At 37.0% G+C, this 18,372-nt stretch overlaps 1 protein-coding gene across 1 annotated transcript in view; it reads left to right on the top strand.

The window, feature by feature from the left end:
- Positions 1–13,039, top strand: part of EPHX2 (epoxide hydrolase 2) — a 422,238-nt gene extending 409,199 nt beyond the window's left edge. Inside the window, exon 19 of the mRNA XM_053709506.1 lies at positions 12,741–13,039. Within this exon, the coding sequence (XP_053565481.1) occupies positions 12,741–12,816 (76 nt within the window). The 3' untranslated portion in view covers positions 12,817–13,039. The remainder of the gene's footprint in view (positions 1–12,740) is intronic.
- Positions 13,040–18,372: the final 5,333 nt, after the last annotated feature.

Below are 18,372 nucleotides of genomic sequence, written 5' to 3'. Positions count from 1 at the left end.
CCTCAGTTATGAATACTACCCTCACAGAGGTTTTATCTAAACTGCCAGGGTTGCAAGGGAAGCGCAGTAGCTCTGGGTTAAGAACAAATGCTGAGCCGTCTGACGCTTTAGTAGCCGTATCCGATATTCCCTCACAATGTTCTGAGGGAGAGATTTCTGATTCAGGAAGGATTTTCCCTCAGACAGATTCAGATATGAGGGCATTTAAATTTAAGCTAGAACACCTCCGTTTATTGCTCAGGGAGGTTTTAGCGACTCTGGATGATTGTTACCCTATTGTAGTTCCAGAGAAATTGTGTAAAATGGACAGATATTTAGATTTTCCTGTTTACACTGATGTTTTTCCGGTTCCTAAGAGGATTTCGGACATTGTTACTAAGGAGTGGGATAGACCAGGTATTCCGTTAGCTCCCCCTCCTGTTTTTAAGAAGATGTTTCCCATATCTGACACCATGCGGGACTCATGGCAGACGGTCCCTAAGGTGGAGGGAGCTATTTCTACTCTGGCTAAGCGTACAACTATACCTATTGAAGACAGTTGTGCTTTCATAGATCCTATGGATAAAAAATTAGAGGGTCTCCTAAAGAAAATTTTTGTTCATCAAGGTTTTCTTCTTCAACCTATAGCGTGCATTGTTCCTGTAACCACTGCAGCTGCCTTTTGGTTTGAGGCTCTAGTGGAGGCTCTTCAGGTGGAGACCCCACTAGATGATATTCTGGACAGAATTAAGGCTCTTAAACTAGCTAATTCTTTTATTTCAGACGCCGCTTTTTATCTCGCTAAATTAGCGGCAAAGAATTCAGGTTTTGCCATTTTAGCGCGTAGAGCGTTATGGCTTAAGGCCTAGTCGGCTGATGTGTCATTAAAATCTAAGCTTTTGACCATCCCTTTCAAAGATAAGACCCTATTCGGGCCTGCACTGAAAGAGATCATTTCAGACATCACTGGGGGGAAGGGTCATGCCCTCCCTCAAGATAAGTCAAATAAGACAAGGACCAAACAAATAATTTTCGTTCCTTTCGAAACTTTAAGGGTGGTCCCGCTTCCTCTTCCCCTGCTGCACAGCAAGAGGGGAACTTTGCTCAATCCAAGCCAACCTGGAGACCTAACCAGGCTTGGAACAAGGGTAAACAGGCCAAAAATCCTGTTGCTGCCACTAAGACAGCATGAAGGGGTAGCCCCCGATCCAGGACCGGATCTAGTAGGGGGCAGACTCTCTCTCTTTGCTCAGGCCTGGGCAATAGACGTTCAGGACTCCTGGGCCGTAGAAATTGTAACCCAGGGGTATCTTCTAGATTTCAAAGATTCTCCTCCAAGGGGGAGATTCCATCTTTCTCAATTGTCTGTAAACCAGACAAAAAGAGAGGCGTTCTTACGCTGTGTAGAAGACCTATTTACCATGGGAGTGATCTGCCCAGTTCCGGAAAAAGAACGGGGGCAGGGGTTTTACTCCAATCTGTTTGTGGTTCCCAAAAAAGAGGGAACCTTCAGACCAATTTTAGATCTCAAGATCCTAAACAAACTCCTTCAAGATGGAGACCATTCGGACTATTTTGCCAATGATCCAGGAGGGTCAATATATGACCACCGTGGACTTAAAGGATGCGTATCTACACATTCCTATCCACAAAGATCATCACCAGTTCCTCAGGTTTGCCTTTTTGGACAGGCATTACCAGTTTGTGGCCCTTCCCTTCGGATTGGCAACGGCGCCAAGAATCTTCACAAAGGTGCTAGGGTCCCTTCTGGCGGTTCTAAGGCTGCGGGACATAGCAGTGGTGCCTTATCTAGACGACATCCTAATTCAAGCGTCGACTTTCCAACTAGCCAAGTCTCACACGGACTTAGTTTTGGCCTTTCTAAGATCTCATGGGTGGAAGGTGAACGTGAAAAAGAGTTCTCTTATTCCTCTCACAAGAGTTCCATTCCTAGGAACTCTGATAGATTCGGTGGACATGAAAATTTTTCTGACGGAGGTCAGAAAATCAAAGATTTTAACTACCTGCCAAGCTCTTCATTCCATTCCTCGGCCGTAAGTGGCTCAGTGTATTGAGGTAATCGGACTTATGGTAGCGGCAATGGACATAGTTCCGTTTGCTCGCTTTCATCTCAGACCACTGCAACTATGCATGCTCAAACAGTGGAATGGGGATTACGCAGATTTATCTCCTCAGATAACTCTGGATCAAGAGACCAGAGACTCTCTTCTTTGGTGGCTGTCACAAGTTCACCTGTCCCGGGAAATGTGTTTCCGCAGGCCAGCGTGGGTTATAGTGACGACGGACGCCAGCCTACTGGGCTGGGGTGCAGTCTGGAATTCCCTGAAAGCTCAGGGTTTGTGGACTCAGGAGGAGGCCCTCCTACCGATAAATATTCTGGAATTAAGAGTGATATTCAACGCGCTTCAGGCATGGCCTCAGCTTGCGTCGGCCAGATTCATAAGATTCCAGTCTGACAATATCACGACTGTAGCATATGTCAATCATCAGGGGGGAACAAAGAGTTCTCTAGCGATGATAGAGGTTACCAAAATTATTCGATGGGCAGAGACTCACTCTTGCCATCTATCAGCAATCCATATCCCAGGAGTGGAGAACTGGGAAGCAGATTTTCTTAGTCGTCAGACTTTTCATCCGGGGGAGTGGGAGCTCCATCCGGAGGTGTTTGCTCAACTGGTTCAGCTATGGGGCACACCAGAATTGGATCTGATGGCGTCTCCTCAGAACACCAAACTTCCTTGTTACGGTTCCAGATCCAGGGATCCTCAGGCAGTACTGATAGATGCTCTAGCAGTACCCTGGTCGTTAAACCTGGCTTATGTGTTTCCACTTTTCCCTCTCCTTCCGCGTCTGGTTGCCAGAATCAAACAGGAGAGAGCTTCAGTGATTTTGATAGCGCCTGCGTGGCCACTCAGGACTTGGTATGCAGACTTGGTGGACATGTCATTTCTGCCACCATGGACTCTGCCACTGCGACAGGACCTTCTGATTCAAGGTCCGTTCAAGCAGCCAAATCTAATTTCTCTGCAACTGACTGCTTGGAGATTGAACGTTTGATTTTATCAAAGTGGGGTTTCTCTGAGTCGGTCATAGATACCTTGATTCAGGCTCGAAAGCCTGTCACCAGGAAAATCTATCATAAGATATGGCGTACATATCTTTGTTTGTGCGAATCCAAAGGCTACTCATGGAGTAAGATCAGGATTCCTAGGATTTTGTCCTTTCTTCAAGAAGGATTGGAGAAAGGATTGTCAGCAAGTTCCTTAAAAGGACAGATATCTGCTCTGTCCATTCTATTACACAAGCGTCTGGCAGATGTCTCAGACGTTCGGGCTTTTTGTCAGGCTTTAGTTAGAATCAAGCCTGTGTTTAAACCTGTTGCTCCGCCTTGGAGTCTAAATTTAGTTCTTAATGTTCTTCAGGGGGTTCCTTTTAAACCCATGCATTCCATAGATATTAAAATTCTATCTTGGAAAGTTCTGTTTCTAGTTGCTATCTCTTCAGCTCGAAGGGTTTCTGAATTATCTGCATTACAATGTGACTCGCCTTATCTTGTTTTCCATGCTGATAAGGTGATCTTGCGTACCAAACCTGGGTTCCTCCCTAAGGTGGTTACTAACAGGAATATCAATCAGGAGATTGTTGTTCCTTCTCTGTGTCCTAATCCTTCTTCTAAGAAGGAACGTTTATTGCACAACTTGGACGTGGTTCGTGCTTTGAAGTTCTATTTGCAGGCATCCAAAGATTTTCGTCAATCATCTTCTTTGTTTGTCTTCTATTCTGGGAAACGTAGGGGTCAAAAGGCTACCTCTCTTTCCTTTTGGCTGAAAAGCATCATCCGTTTGGCTTACGAGACTGCTGGACAGCAGCCTCCTGAAAGAATTACTGCTCACTCTACTAGGGCGGTGGCTTCCACATGGGCTTTTAAAAATGATGCTTCTGTTGAACAGATTTGTAAGGCTGCGACTTGGTCTTCGCTTCATACCTTTTCCAAATTTTACAAATTTGATACTTTTGCTTCTTCGGAGGCTATTTTTGGGGGAAAGGTTTTGCAAGCAGTGGTGCCTTCCGTTTAGGTTCCTGTCTTGTCCCTTCCTTCATCCGTGTCCTAAAGCTTTGGTATTGGTCTCCCACAAGTAAGGATGAATCCGTGGACTCGGTACATCTTGCAAAAGAAAACAAAATTTATGCTTACCTGATAAATTTCTTTCTTTTGCGATGTACCGAGTCCACGGCCCGCCCTGTCTATTCAAGACAGATAGTATTTTTTATTGAAAACTTCAGTCACCTCTGCACCTTATAGTTTCTCCTTTTTCTTCCTTGGCCTTCGTTAGAATGACTGGGGGTGGAGTTAAGGGAGGAGCTATATAGACAGCTCTGCTGTGGTGCTCTATTTGCCTCTTCCTGTTAGGATGGATAATATCCCACAAGTAAGGATGAATCCGTGGACTCGGTACATCGCAAAAGAAAGAAATTTATCAGGTAAGCATAAATTTTTTTTTTTTTTCATGATTCAGATAGATTATACATTTTTAAGCAACTTTCCCATTTACTTCTGTTATCAATTTGGCTTCATTCTCTTGGGATATTTTATCGAAGAAGCAGCAATGTACTCCTGGGAGCTTGCTGAGCACATTTGTAAGCCAATGAAAATGGGCATACAAGTTCAGCCACCAATTAGCAGCTAGCTCTAAGCTCCTGAGCTTATCTAGATATGCTTTTCAACAAAGGATACAAACCGAATAAAGCAAATTAGATAATAGAAGTAAATTGGAAAGTTGTTTAAAATGGTATGTTCTACCTTATTCATGAAAGAAACATTTTGGGTTTCATGTCCCTTTAAGTATCTATACCTTTCTTTGGTTTGTCAACTTTCATTAACCCTTATGAGGTTCTGATCGTTCAAAACACAAAAACAATATATAAATAATTGTATCAGCATTCAGTTCTGAACCCATTCAGATGAGCAGACATTTGCCCCTTGTCCTGAAATCTCAGTAGTCAGGTGAAAGGATCCTAAATCTTTACTATTCCTGCTTAACTCTTAGGTAGTTTATCTCTACACATAGCACATAAGCCTAACGTGTTTATAAAGATGGTGAACAAAAATGTATCCAAGGATATTATTACAGCCAAGGAATAAATCAGTCTATTAAGACTTGGGACTGATTTATATTTTGTGATTTATATAATGTGCTTGATAATATGACACTCACAGTACACTTCATCTAAAAGGTAGAACAATTACTGGAATAGTCACAGTACCTAATGATACCTACGATCTTCACCCTAAGATGCACACCCTGTATATATATATATATATATATATATATATATATATATATATATATATATATATATATATATATATATATATATATATATATATGTTAATACAAAAAGAAAAAAAGAGGCCACTATTATCCAGCACTAGACGATAGCTCTATCATAAAGCACTCCACATTAAAACAGAAACGCAGGAGAGAGAGATATATTAGCCCTCAGCCAAGGTATATTGAAAATGTATTATAACAATACACAATATATATATATATATATCTACTGCCAGTGAGTAACAGAAACATATCAGTAAATGACATATACATAATCATATGGTTCATACATAAATTCTATTGTTCCAAAAGAAATAGATCAATATTGGGCAATATTATTCTTGGTACACTTAATCTCAATATCAAGCGATCAAATATCAATATGTCCAACCAAGAAACAATTAGAGTCCGCAACGCACCATTATTATATGATATATCAGACCACAGCATATAATATGTATTTGTAATCCAAAGACATAAATGTAGCGGTATTATCCCAAACACTTCTTGGCAACCATATTCTCCACTAATTATAGGCAGTCCATCATACCTTCCAATATTGGAACCAGTCAGACGAAACTTTAATCCTTCAACAAAGGATACATGATAAGTAACAAACAGCTGTATTACCTTTATCGCTGTTGATTTTCAAGCAATGCTGTGTTTCCTGTCTTCTTAAGGCATATTACAGTTAACTTTGGTTTATCACTGTGTTACCTTTATTCATGTATGCTTCATTTCGTTGTTCCGAAGTGGAGTATCCAGTGTATGGTCACCTTTTTAAGATTGCCGCAAAGTTGTGACTCTGTCAAAGCTTGGAACAATATAATTGATGTATGAACCATATGATTATGTACAGTATATGTCATTTACTGATATGTTTCTGTTGCTCACTGGCAGTAGATATATATATATTGTCTATTGTTATAATACATTTTCAATATACCTTGGCTGAGGGCTAATATATCTCTCTCTCCTGCGTTTCTGTTTTAATGTGGGGTGCTTTATGATAGAGCTATAGTCTAGTGCTGGATAATAGTGGTCTCTTTTTTTCTGTTTGTATTATTAATTCCTATTATCACCACTACCGTGCACCTTTAGTAATGTATCTCTAGTTTTGGGAACATTAAATTTTGTGACTACTCTCATATATATTATACCGGTGGTGCTAATTTAAATATGTTATATATAATATATATATATAGTTTTCCAGGAAGATACTACACTCACTGGGCTTGTATAAAAAAATAGCTTTCTTTCCTAAGATAGGGAGAGTACATGGCTTCATTCCTTACTGTTGGGAAATACAACACCTGGCCACCAGGAGGAGACAAAGACACCCCAGCCAAAGGCTTAAATATCCCTCCCACTTCCTCATTACCCCAGTCATTCTTTGCCTTTCGTCTTGTTAGGTGCACAAGAGACTTTCTGAGCTTCCAGACGAGCAGTCCTTTGTTAAGGCCTTGATTAGGATCAGACCTGTGTTTAGATCTGGGGCTCCTCCTTGGAGCTTAAATCTTGTTCTTAGGGTTTTGCAACAGGTTCCATTTGAGCCTCTGCATTCCGTTGAAATGAAATTATCTTGGAAGGTTCTCTTTTTATTGACTATTGCCTCTGCGCACAGAATTTCTGAGATCTCTGATTTACAATGTGTTCCCCGTTATCTGATTTTTCATGAAGATTTTACGTACTAAATTAGGTTTTCTTCCTACGGTTGTGTTAAATCGCAACATCAATCAGGAAATTGTGGTTCCTTCTGTCCTAATCCTTCTTCATCGAAGGAATGCTTACTTCACAATTTGGATGTGGTTCGTGCCTTGAAGTTCTATCTTCTGGCTACTAAGAGTTTAGACAATCTTCCTCTTTGTTTGTTGTCTATTCAGGGAAGCGTAAGGGGCAGAAGGCTACTTCGACTTCCCTATCATTTTGGTTAAGGAGTGTCATCCGTTTAGCTTACGAGATAGCAGGACATCGTCCTCCTGAGATCATAACGGCTCATTTCAATAGAGCAGTGGCTTCCTCTTGGGCCTTTAAGAACAAGGCCTCTATGGATCAGATTTGTAAGGCGCGGCTACCTGGTCCTCCTTTCTCCAATCCTTCTTGAAGAAAGGACAGAATCGTGGGAATCCTAACTCTACTCCATGAGTTGGATTCGCACCAATAAAGATATCTACGGCGTATCTTATGGTAGATCTTAAGTAATATATACTCCTTGCAGTACTAAAAGAAAGCAAGGTGTATTCATTTTGTTAAGTGAGAACTTGGAGTACAAAATAGGAAATTGTATAGTAGATGAGGAATAAAGATATATATTGACATAGATAAAAATACAAGGTATAGACTATATCATTTGTAATATATATGACCCGAATAATAGAGATATCCGATTTTGGGAGGGTATTCAAAATATTTGATTGGAACATACCAATAAAAAAACTTATAGTAGCTGGGGACTTTTTACTTGGTGCACAATCTAATATTAGATAGATCACGATTAACATATACAAATATTAATATAAAACCAACTAATAAACATAATACTAAAGAAGTTAAAATTATGAAAAATATTATTTATCATCTTAAGCTAAATGATACATGGAGAATTCATCAATAGCAAGAAAGTATACATGTTTATCAAAGCATATAAAACATACTCCAGAATTGACATGTTCTTAAAATCAGACAACAAATAGACTTCCAATCACAATATCAGATCAGGGTCCCGATCCGATAAAAATCGTCGCCCGCAAAAGCGGGCGACGCCAATATTTGCGCTGGTTTGGTATCCTATATACGGCGTAACTTAGAAGTTACGCGCGTATATTTCTGGCGTCGCCCGTAGTTTTTTGGGCCATAGACAGGTATACCAAACCAGCGCAGTTTGGTATCCAATATACAGCGTAAGGACTTACGTGGCGAAAATGGAGAAATCTTACTCCATTTTCACCTCGCCACAAAAAGCAGCCGTAAGAAGCCTTACGCTGACTATTGGAGCCCCGTAACTCCCTAAACTAGCTGCTAAATAAACCTAACACCTAACGCATGCGCAATGTCTATCTAGCTGTCACCCGCGATCTGCTAAATAAAACCTAACGCATGCGCAATGTCTATCTACCTGTCAACCGCGATCCCCCGCCGCAATCCCTAATAAAGTTATTAACCCCTAAACCGCCGCTCCCGGACCCCGCCGCCATCTACATAAACTAACCCCCTACTGTGAGCCCCTAAAACCGCCACCATCTAACTGATCTATCCCCTAATGTGAACCCCTAAAACCACCGCCATCTACCTTATCTATCCCCTAATGTGAACCCCTTACACCGCCGCCATCTACCTTATCTATCCCCTAATCTGACCCCTTACACCGCCGCCACCTATATAAAAATTATTAACCCCTAATCTAATCTCCCTATACCGCCGCCAGCTATATTAATATTATTAACCCCTAATCTAATATCCCTAAAGTAATAAGCTCTATTACCAGCCCTTAAAAGGGCCTTTTGCGGGGCTTTGCCCCAAAGTAAACAGCTCTTTTGCCCTATAACCTGCCCTCCCTACACCGCCGCCACCTATATTAATAGTATTAACCCCTAATGTAAGCCCCATACACCGCCGCCATCTATATTAAAATTATTAACCCCTAATTTAATCTACCTACCCCGCCGCCAGCTATATTATCTATATTAACCCTAAGTATATTATAGTTAATATAGTTATTACATTATATATATTAACTATATTAACCCTAATTATATTAGGGTTAATATAGTTAATATAGTTACTATAGTATTTATATTAACTCTATCTAACCCTAACACCCCTAACTAAATTCTTATTAAATAAATCTAATTCATATTATAAACTAAAATATTCCTATTTAAATCTAAATATTTACCTATAAAATAAACCCTAAGATAGCTACAATATAATTAATAATTACATTGTAGCTATGTTAGGGCTTATATTTATTTTACAGGTAAATTGTTAATTATTTTAACTAGGTATAATAGCTATTAAATAGTTATTAACTATTTAATAGCTACCTAGTTAAAATAATTACCCAATTACCTGTAAAATAAATCCTAACCTAAGTTACAAATACACCTACACTATTAATAAATTAAATAAACTACAAATATCTATCTAAAAATACAATTAAATAAATTAAACTAAATTACAAAAACAAACACTAAATTACAAAAAAAAAAAAGATGACAGCAATTTTAAGATAATTACACCTATTCTAAGCCCCCTAATAAAATAATAAAGCCCCCCAAAATAAAAAATTCCCTACCCTATTCTAAATTATACAATACCCAGCTCTGTACCAGCCCTTAAAAGGGCTTTTTGCGGGGTATTTACCCCAAGTTAACAGCTCTTTTGCCTGTAAAAAAAAAGAACACAACACCCCCCCCCCAACATTACAACCCACCACCCACATACCCCTATTCTAAACCCACCCAAACCCCCCTTAAAAAAACCTAATACTACCCCCCTGAAGATCTCCTTACCTTGTCTTCACCCAACCGGGCCGAACTCCTCATCCGATCCGGGCGATGTCTTTATCCAAGCGGCAGCAAAGTCTTCTTCCATCCGGCAGCATCTTCCATCAAGCGGCATCTTCAATCTTCTTTCTTCGCTCCTCCGACGCGGAGCATCCATTCCGGCCGACGACTGAACGAGGAATCAAAATATTTAGCAGAATCCAAAATAATTTTATTACTAAAACCAAATAAAGACCCTGAATTAATGGAATCATATAGGCCAATATCCTTGCTAAATTCCAAATACCAGATTTTGACAAAGATTATGGCACATAGGATCGAATCTGTTTTACCATCTATTATACATAAAGATAAGTCAGGTTTTATTAAGGGCCTAACTATAACAAATAACTTGAGAAAAATATTTTTAGTAATAGCTAACCAAGAACAAAAAGAAGGAAGGTAAAAAACAAGGAAACAGATAAAGCAATACTCTTACTAGAAGCTTAAAAGCATCCATAATTTGGAGTAATTTATTTAACTCAATGGAAAAATTCTGATTCAATGGAAATATATTACAAATTATTAGACTAATTTATACTAACCTGATTGCTTCCTTGATTATGAACTCATATCAGACAGCAACATTTGAACTAGGAAGAGGCCCGAGACAAGGTTGCTGAATGTCACCAATACTATTCAACCTTGCTATTGAACCACTAGCAGTAGTATTAAGAAAGGAGATCAAGGGCATTAAATTTGGAGAAACAGAAATAAAACTGGTAATATGCAGACGATTTAATACTATTTATAGACAATTTTTCAAAATAATAAAGGGATTTGGCACATTTTTAGGATATATAATAAATGCCTCTAAATCATAATTACTAAGACTAGACAACAAAAATCAAATGCAAGGGGATTGCTTATAATATTTAGGGATCAAAATTTCATCAGACCCTAAAAGATGGTCGAATTAAAGTATACTCCGTTAGTTAAACAATTTGTGGAAGAATTAGTGAGGTGGAAAAACCTACCACTTAATCTAAATGGAAGGATCAGTTTAATAAAGATGGTGAGTTTCCCCAAACTTCTTTACACACTTCAAACAGTTCCCCTACTTCTGAAAAAAAAAAAAGATATAAAGGTGATAAGAGCATTAATAACTTTATTTGTGTGAGGCAGACAAATGAGAAAGAAAGATTCAATTTAACAATCTAAAAGTTATTTTTTTAATCAGCTACGCAGAAGAGAATAAGGACTGTTGGTTCTTGAACATGGTTATCCTCATTAGTAGGAAACCTATCCTGAAAGAATGGAAATCTAAAAAAGAAATGCAATCAAAACATCTAATTAATTAAATTAAATTATGAATACAAATAGAAAAAATACATTTGCAATTTAATCCAGAAATCCAAGTAAAGAACTTTTTTTAAAAGTGGGAAATGTTCATTAATATTTTGAAATAGAGACTCAAAAGCAGCTGCTAAAACCTTTCACACAAACAGGATATGAGAGGTTAAGAGGAGAATGGACATGTATTTAGAGGGAGGGGAAGAGAGAGAGGGGATTTTGGTTTGTTTGTTTGTTTATTATTTTTATAAATAAAAGGAAGAGGAAGTGGGGATTTTTTTTTTATTTGTGATATTAGAAAGTTTACTTTCATCCAAAAGACTATCAGAATAAGGGTAAGCTCTTAGGTGATAGGAAGGAGTAGAAAATAGGGAGATGGGTTAGGGGGCAGAGAAAGTAACGAGAGAAAGATTAAGAGACAGGATCATGATAATCGATATAATCATTGGAGAGGACAGATAGAGAGAACAATTCTATACTGGTTTTTTTTCAAAGGGAAGAAAGGCGCAAAGAACCCCCCCATTCCTTACCCCCAAAAAGGGGGGGGAGGAAGAGAAAGGGAACAGAGAAAAGGGGAGGAGGGAAGAGAAAAAAAGTAATAGTTGTTTTTTTTACTTTGTCTAGTGTAATTGAATTTCAATTTAGTTGTTGGATTTTTGTTGTTTTTTTATTTTTTTTTGCTTTGCTATTTTGTTTTGTTTTTCCTTTTTCTCACTATTAAAACAATGTATTAAGGAAATCAAAGAGATTAACAGTAAAAGATTAACGTACGAAGTTCATGCAAATCGATTGTAACATGATTTATCTTGTCGCATATTTCCATACCTTAATAGTTAAAATAAGGTGGGAGCCAGGATTTGCTTTATGTCTTTTGCTCATGTAGATTTTATTTATTTTGTATCTTGGCAATCAAATAGTTTTACATAAATGAAATGTGAAGATATTTTACTTTTTTCTGCCTCATTAAAAAAAAATGTATGCTCTATCTGAATCATAAAAGTTTAATCTTAACTAGACCATACCTTTAAGATACCTGCAGTGTAACTCAGTTTCCAAAATGGTGGCACCCATGATTAGAGGGAGGTGTTTAACTAACAAGTAGTTTAGAACCTCTTTTTTGTCTGTTTTTACCCCTGTGATGCTGAGGGCCAAACAAAAGCTTTGGAAGGCCTGATGTAGCCCTCAAGCGGTAGTTGGGGAGCTCAGCTCTAGAATGTAAGCTCCCAAGCCCATCTGTCATGCAGTGAACAAGTGGCCCTCTTCCCTTTATCATTTGTGATTATAGTCTTTTCGATAATATTACTCTGTAATCCTGTACCTAATTGTGCTGCACAATATATTGGTACTTTATCAATAAATATTAATTTTACAAAAAAGTATATTTTATGATTTCTAGGTGGTCATTCAAATAACATGCCAGCAAGACAATCACAATAGAACTGTTTGCCAGATTTACCTAACTTGGTGAAACAATAAATGAAGTTGCTTCTATATAGTATTTGTGTTGGTAATTTAATAAAAACTTTAAAACAAAGTTAAAACATTTTTTTTGTTTTATTTAATTTTGCAGGCCGGCTGCACTTAACAAAATCCTGATCAAATGGCTGGAAGACGTTCACTCTGCATCTGTAGCCTCAAAACTATAAGGATTTTCTGCTTCCGGGGTCTGGTACTTGTTGCCGTACATGCTGTGTGTGAGATACACATAATCAATTTAAATTAGCAGTTAGTCATTCCTGATTATGTCATTTAATACAAATTTTATAATGTAACTAATTAGTTATATTAACTGAATGACTTATAGTTTTATAATCAAATATTCTATATTAGTTCATATCTAAATTAATAAATAAATTATTTGCTTGCGAATAGCGTTTTTATTTTTATCTGAAAAATCTGTACTATAACTACTATAAAAACAGTATTTAAATAATTGTGTTTCAGATTATTTTGATGTCTCCTAAAACATTTTTCACATTCATGCATTATTATTATTATTAGCAGTTATTTGTAGAGCACCAACAGATTCTGCAGCGCTAACATGCTATCCTTATAAAGAAATATTCAGACCATTTCCTTTCAACTAAAAGTCTACACCCATTAATAATACATTTCTACAGTTCATGGAAATAGGTAAACATCTTGCGTGTGTAGTTTGCTTCCAAAAAATCTCAAATTCACTTTGATCTCCTAGCAATACTAGGACAGAAAATCATTTGTTCTCTCGGCCTTTAATATTTTTTATTTTGTTTTGCGAACACTGAATGCAAATGTATTCGTTTTATACTATACATTTGACTGTATTATATTTTAATTTGTTTAACCCTTTCCGGTCCTATTAATTTTGACATAATGTTCCAGCAGGTCTTATATAATTATTAAACGCAGCTCCCCTTGTACTCGGCACCATATAGAAATGTGAAAATGTGATCCTCTTCTGCACACACATCACCCTTTACAGATGTGATCCCCACTGCACACACAGCACCCTATACATATATAGCATCGCTATGAATGCTGTGGGTGTGGGGGGAGTTTGCATCGCTGTGTGTGGGGGGGGGGTGGCCGCTGTGGGTTGCTGTTAGTGTGGGATCACATGGGTGCGATTGTGGTGTTTGTGGGGAGATCGCATCTTTGTGGTGCGGCTCGGAGATAGCTGTGTGTGGTTTCTGTGGGAGGAGTTAGCGTTAGTGGGGTTAAGGTAGACCAGTGTGGCAGGCTGCGCGGCATGAGTGGGGACGCGTCTCTGTGATCATTAAAGGCTCCACATTTTTCTGTGCCCATGTGTAGTGTCTGGACGGCTATCATGTTGGGAGAAAGTCATGTCGGAATGTATCTGACATTGTACCGCAAGTGGTAAAACCCTTTGTCGGATACATTCCAACATATGACCGGAAAGGATTAAAGGGACATGAAACCCAAATTTTTTCTTTCATGATTCAGGTAGAGAATACAATTTTAAACAAAATTTTCTTCAATTACCTAAGTTGCTTAATTTTTTTGTATCTTTGTTGAAGAAATAGCAATGCACATGGGTGAGCCAATCACACGAGGTATGTATGTGCATCCACCAATCAGCAGGTACTGAGCCTATCTAGATATGCGTTTTAACAAAGGTTTTCCAGAGAATGAAGCAAATTAGATAATAGACGTAAATTTGAACGTTCTTTAAAATTGCATGCTCTTTCTAAATTGTTAAAGGGACATGAAACCCACATTTTTTTTTAAGGCAGGGGTGCACAGACTTTGAGCCGTGATCTACTTTTTTGTAAAATTTGTCATTGAGATCTACTTATGCCAGATTTAAGAAAATTGTGTATATAGCATGCTCTAAATGTTAAGAAAAATTAGGGTGTTCTTTAGTTTTTCACATAAAAAGTAAAAAAAAAAAATATTTTTAGTAATAGCTAACCAAGAACAAAAAGAGGGAAGGTAAAAAACAAGGAAACAGATAAAGCAATGCTCTTACTAGAAGCTTAAAAGCATCCATAATTTGGAGTAATTTATTTAACTCAATGGAAAAATTCTGATTCAGTGGAAATATATTACAAATTATTAGACTAATTTATACTAACCTGATTGCTTCCTTGATTATGAACTCATATCAGACAGCAACATTTGAACTAGGAAGAGGCACAAGACAAGGTTGCTGAATGTCACCAATACTATTCAAGCTAGCAGTAGTATTAAAGGATATCAAGGGTATTACATTTGGAGACAAAGAAATAAAACTGGTAATATATGCAGACAATTTAATAATATTTATAGACAATTTTTCAAAATCATATGCTAATATTTTGAAAATAATAAAGGGATTTGGTACATTTTGGCGTCATACTTGGCGCCAAATATTTTCGTTATTTAAGACCCCATTTCTATTTGCCTCCTGCCTTTTTTCTATGTCAGAGGGCTATGCTGTTTGCATTTTTTCCCATTCCTGAAACTGCCATATAAGGAATTGATAATTTTGCTTTATATGTTGTTTTTTTCTCTTACATTTGCAAGAAGTCTCAATCTGATCCTGATGGAGCCATGCGTCCTGATAACAGTTCTACCAAAGCTAAGTGCATTTGTTGTAAACTTGTGGGGGTTATACCTCCAGCTGTGGTTTGTAATAGTTGTCATGATAAACTTTTACATGCAGAGAATGTATCTTTCAATAGTAGTTCATTACCTGTTGCTGTTCCCTCAACATCTAATGCACAAGATATACCTGTAAATTTAAAAGAATTTATTGCTGATTCTATTCAGAAGGCTTTGTCTGCCATTCCGCCTTCTAATAAACGTAAAAGGTCTTTTAAAACTTCTCATAAGGTTGATGAAATTTCAAATGACCAGCAACATATTGAATTATCCTTCTCTGATGAGGATCTATCTGATTCAGAAGATCCTGCCTCAGATATTGACACTGACAAATCCTCTTATTTATTTCAAATGGAGTATATTTGTTCTTTATTAAAAGAAGTGTTGATTACATTAGATATGGAGGAAACTAGTCCTCTTGATATTAAAACTAGTAAACGTTTAAATTCTCTTTATAAACCTCCTGTGGTTATTCCAGAGGTTTTTTCCAGTTCCTGATGCTATTTCTGATATGATTTCTAAAGAATGGAATAGGCCTGGTACTTCTTTTATTCCTTCTTCAAGGTTTAAAAAATTGTATCCTTTGCCAGCAGTTAGATTGGAGTTTTGTGAAAAGATCCCCAAAGTTGATGGGGCTATCTCTACTCTTGCTAAACGTACTACTATTCCTACGGAAAGATAGTACTTCTTTTAAAGATCCTTTAGATAGGAAACTTGAGTCTTATCTAAGGAAAGCTTATTTATATTCAGGTCATCTTCTCGAGGAGAGCTGCCAGATATCGTTATAACCTCATCTTGGATACTATTGTGACCATTTTTTGTATATTTGGGACTTTTTGTACTCATTTATTAATGTGTGTATATAACCCTGCTAAATGTATTTCTAGTTTACCATTGGTTTAACTTTACCTGTGGCGAACAATTATATTGTGTGTATATATATATATATATATATATATATATGTATATTTAGTCATATTTACTATATACTCTTTATGATAGCGCCCCTATACTATACTCTGTTTGGGTATTTCTTATTTTGTTTTTAAGCTCATTAGGTCTTGCTTATAGGGTGCAGCAATCATTATGTTATCTAATAGTGAAAGACACAACCAAAGAATGTTATTAACATCTAGTTTGCCTAAACCAGTGAATAATGAATCACAACAACAAACTCAGAGTGCTAATAACCCCACAATTTACAATTTATTTTCTAATTTGGAAGAACTAATCAACACTGAATGTAGGCATTGGTGGGATTTAGACACTTTAAAGAAATATGTGAACAAAAAACAGGTCCCGAGGGGACTTTGCATTTTTAAAAATTGTTCCTTTAAAAATGACATAGAATTGTTGTCTAAATGGGAAGTTATCCTAACAAATTGTTCTCTGAAACTAATAGATTTATTGATTTCACATAGAGAAAATTTGGTACAGAAAATAAGTGCAGAAATTGAAAATACACAAATTCTCCTCAATGATTTTAAATCCCACAAAGAATATGAAGAACTAAACAAAATGGTTCTAGAAAAAACAGAAAAATTCGAACAAGATATTATAGCCAGAAAATTGAAAAAAATGGCTAGGGATGATGAGGATTATTTGAATAATATAGTATACACTTACAACAAAGAAGAAACAAAACAATTGTTACAAAATACCAGTGAACATCGAAATGGTAATACATTAGATACTGAATCTGCCAATCACATTGAACCTGCCAATCACACTAATAACCAGGAGTGGATATTGGTTGAGAATAAAAATAAAAATAGATATAAAAACAAAAACAAACATTACAACAATGGCAACAAAAACCACTACTATAAGGGGAATTATGCTCACAATAACAAAATGTCAAACTCAGAACATTATCCTTATGATTATGATTTGAGACAGAAATTAACAGATAGTAGGAATCACCATAAGAGTGGTGAAAACCAATTTTCAAATAGATATAGAGCATTAGAACAACTCCCCCTACGACAGAAAGACAACCAAATTGCTACCACTTCTTCATACTCAGAAAGAAGTAGGAATACTAATACATATCATGATGATTATTATCAGACCCCTGAAAGACCATCATATTCTGACAAAACAAGAAATACCAACACACATAACGAACCCCAACATCATTTTTTAGACAGACGCCCAGCCCCAAGATATTCACAAACCAACATAGCACATTATCTGGAACCCCTTACCACACATACCCCGAAAACCAAATCAAAAAGGGTACACGTAGAAGAGGATCTAGAGGACGCAATAGAGCCTCCAAAGAAAAGAGATTACAGACATTAAAACAAGGGATCTTTAATTTATCGTCCCATAAATTAAGTGACGATGAAATAAGAGTCCTAGGAAAAGGGCTTTCATTTAGCCCCTCCAACAAACATAATCTATTCAATTTGTTCGTAGATTTGAATAGTTTTACGAGGAAACTCTCTTTGCAAAAATATTTTGCCAATAAAAAACTTAAGGAAACTAATGCTATACCAATCCTTACAGACCAAATGGATAGTAGAATCAAAACGAACATTATATATAGTGAGCCTGACCTTTTGGCTGAACATTTATTAGATGACTATGTACATACCTCTTTCAAAAAAAGATCTAATTTTACACCAATACTATCAGAAAATACACACATTGAATTATTTAAAGAGCTAGTTCTGGAAGATTTTTCCAAGTTACCCAAAAGAATATATGGAAGACATAATTTGAATTTAGGGGAAAAGATTGCACTAAACAACCTTAAAGACAACCGTGAATTAGTCATCCGCCAGGCGGATAAGGGGGGGGGGGGGGCATTGTTTTACAGAATATCACAGATTATTTGATAGAAGCCAAACGTATCTTAGACGATAAAGATTATTATAAGAAACTAATTTCAGATCCCACTGAGAAATATACTAAAACATTGAAGGGCATTGTTGAGTTTGGATTTAAGGAGGGAATCATTAATAAAAACGAAAAAGAATATTTAATTCCTATCAAACCCAATTCAGCCTTTTACTATCATCTCCCAAAAATCCACAAAGACCAACAAAATCCACCTGGTCGTCCCATTATTGCAGGGATTGGGAGCTTAACTGATAATGTCTCAGCATATGTGG

This window comes from Bombina bombina, chromosome 4, assembly GCF_027579735.1.
Source record: "Bombina bombina isolate aBomBom1 chromosome 4, aBomBom1.pri, whole genome shotgun sequence".
Classification (NCBI taxonomy): domain Eukaryota; kingdom Metazoa; phylum Chordata; class Amphibia; order Anura; family Bombinatoridae; genus Bombina; species Bombina bombina.
The sequence above is the reverse complement of the archived record's forward strand: the minus strand, read 5'-3'. Positions and strand labels throughout refer to the sequence as shown.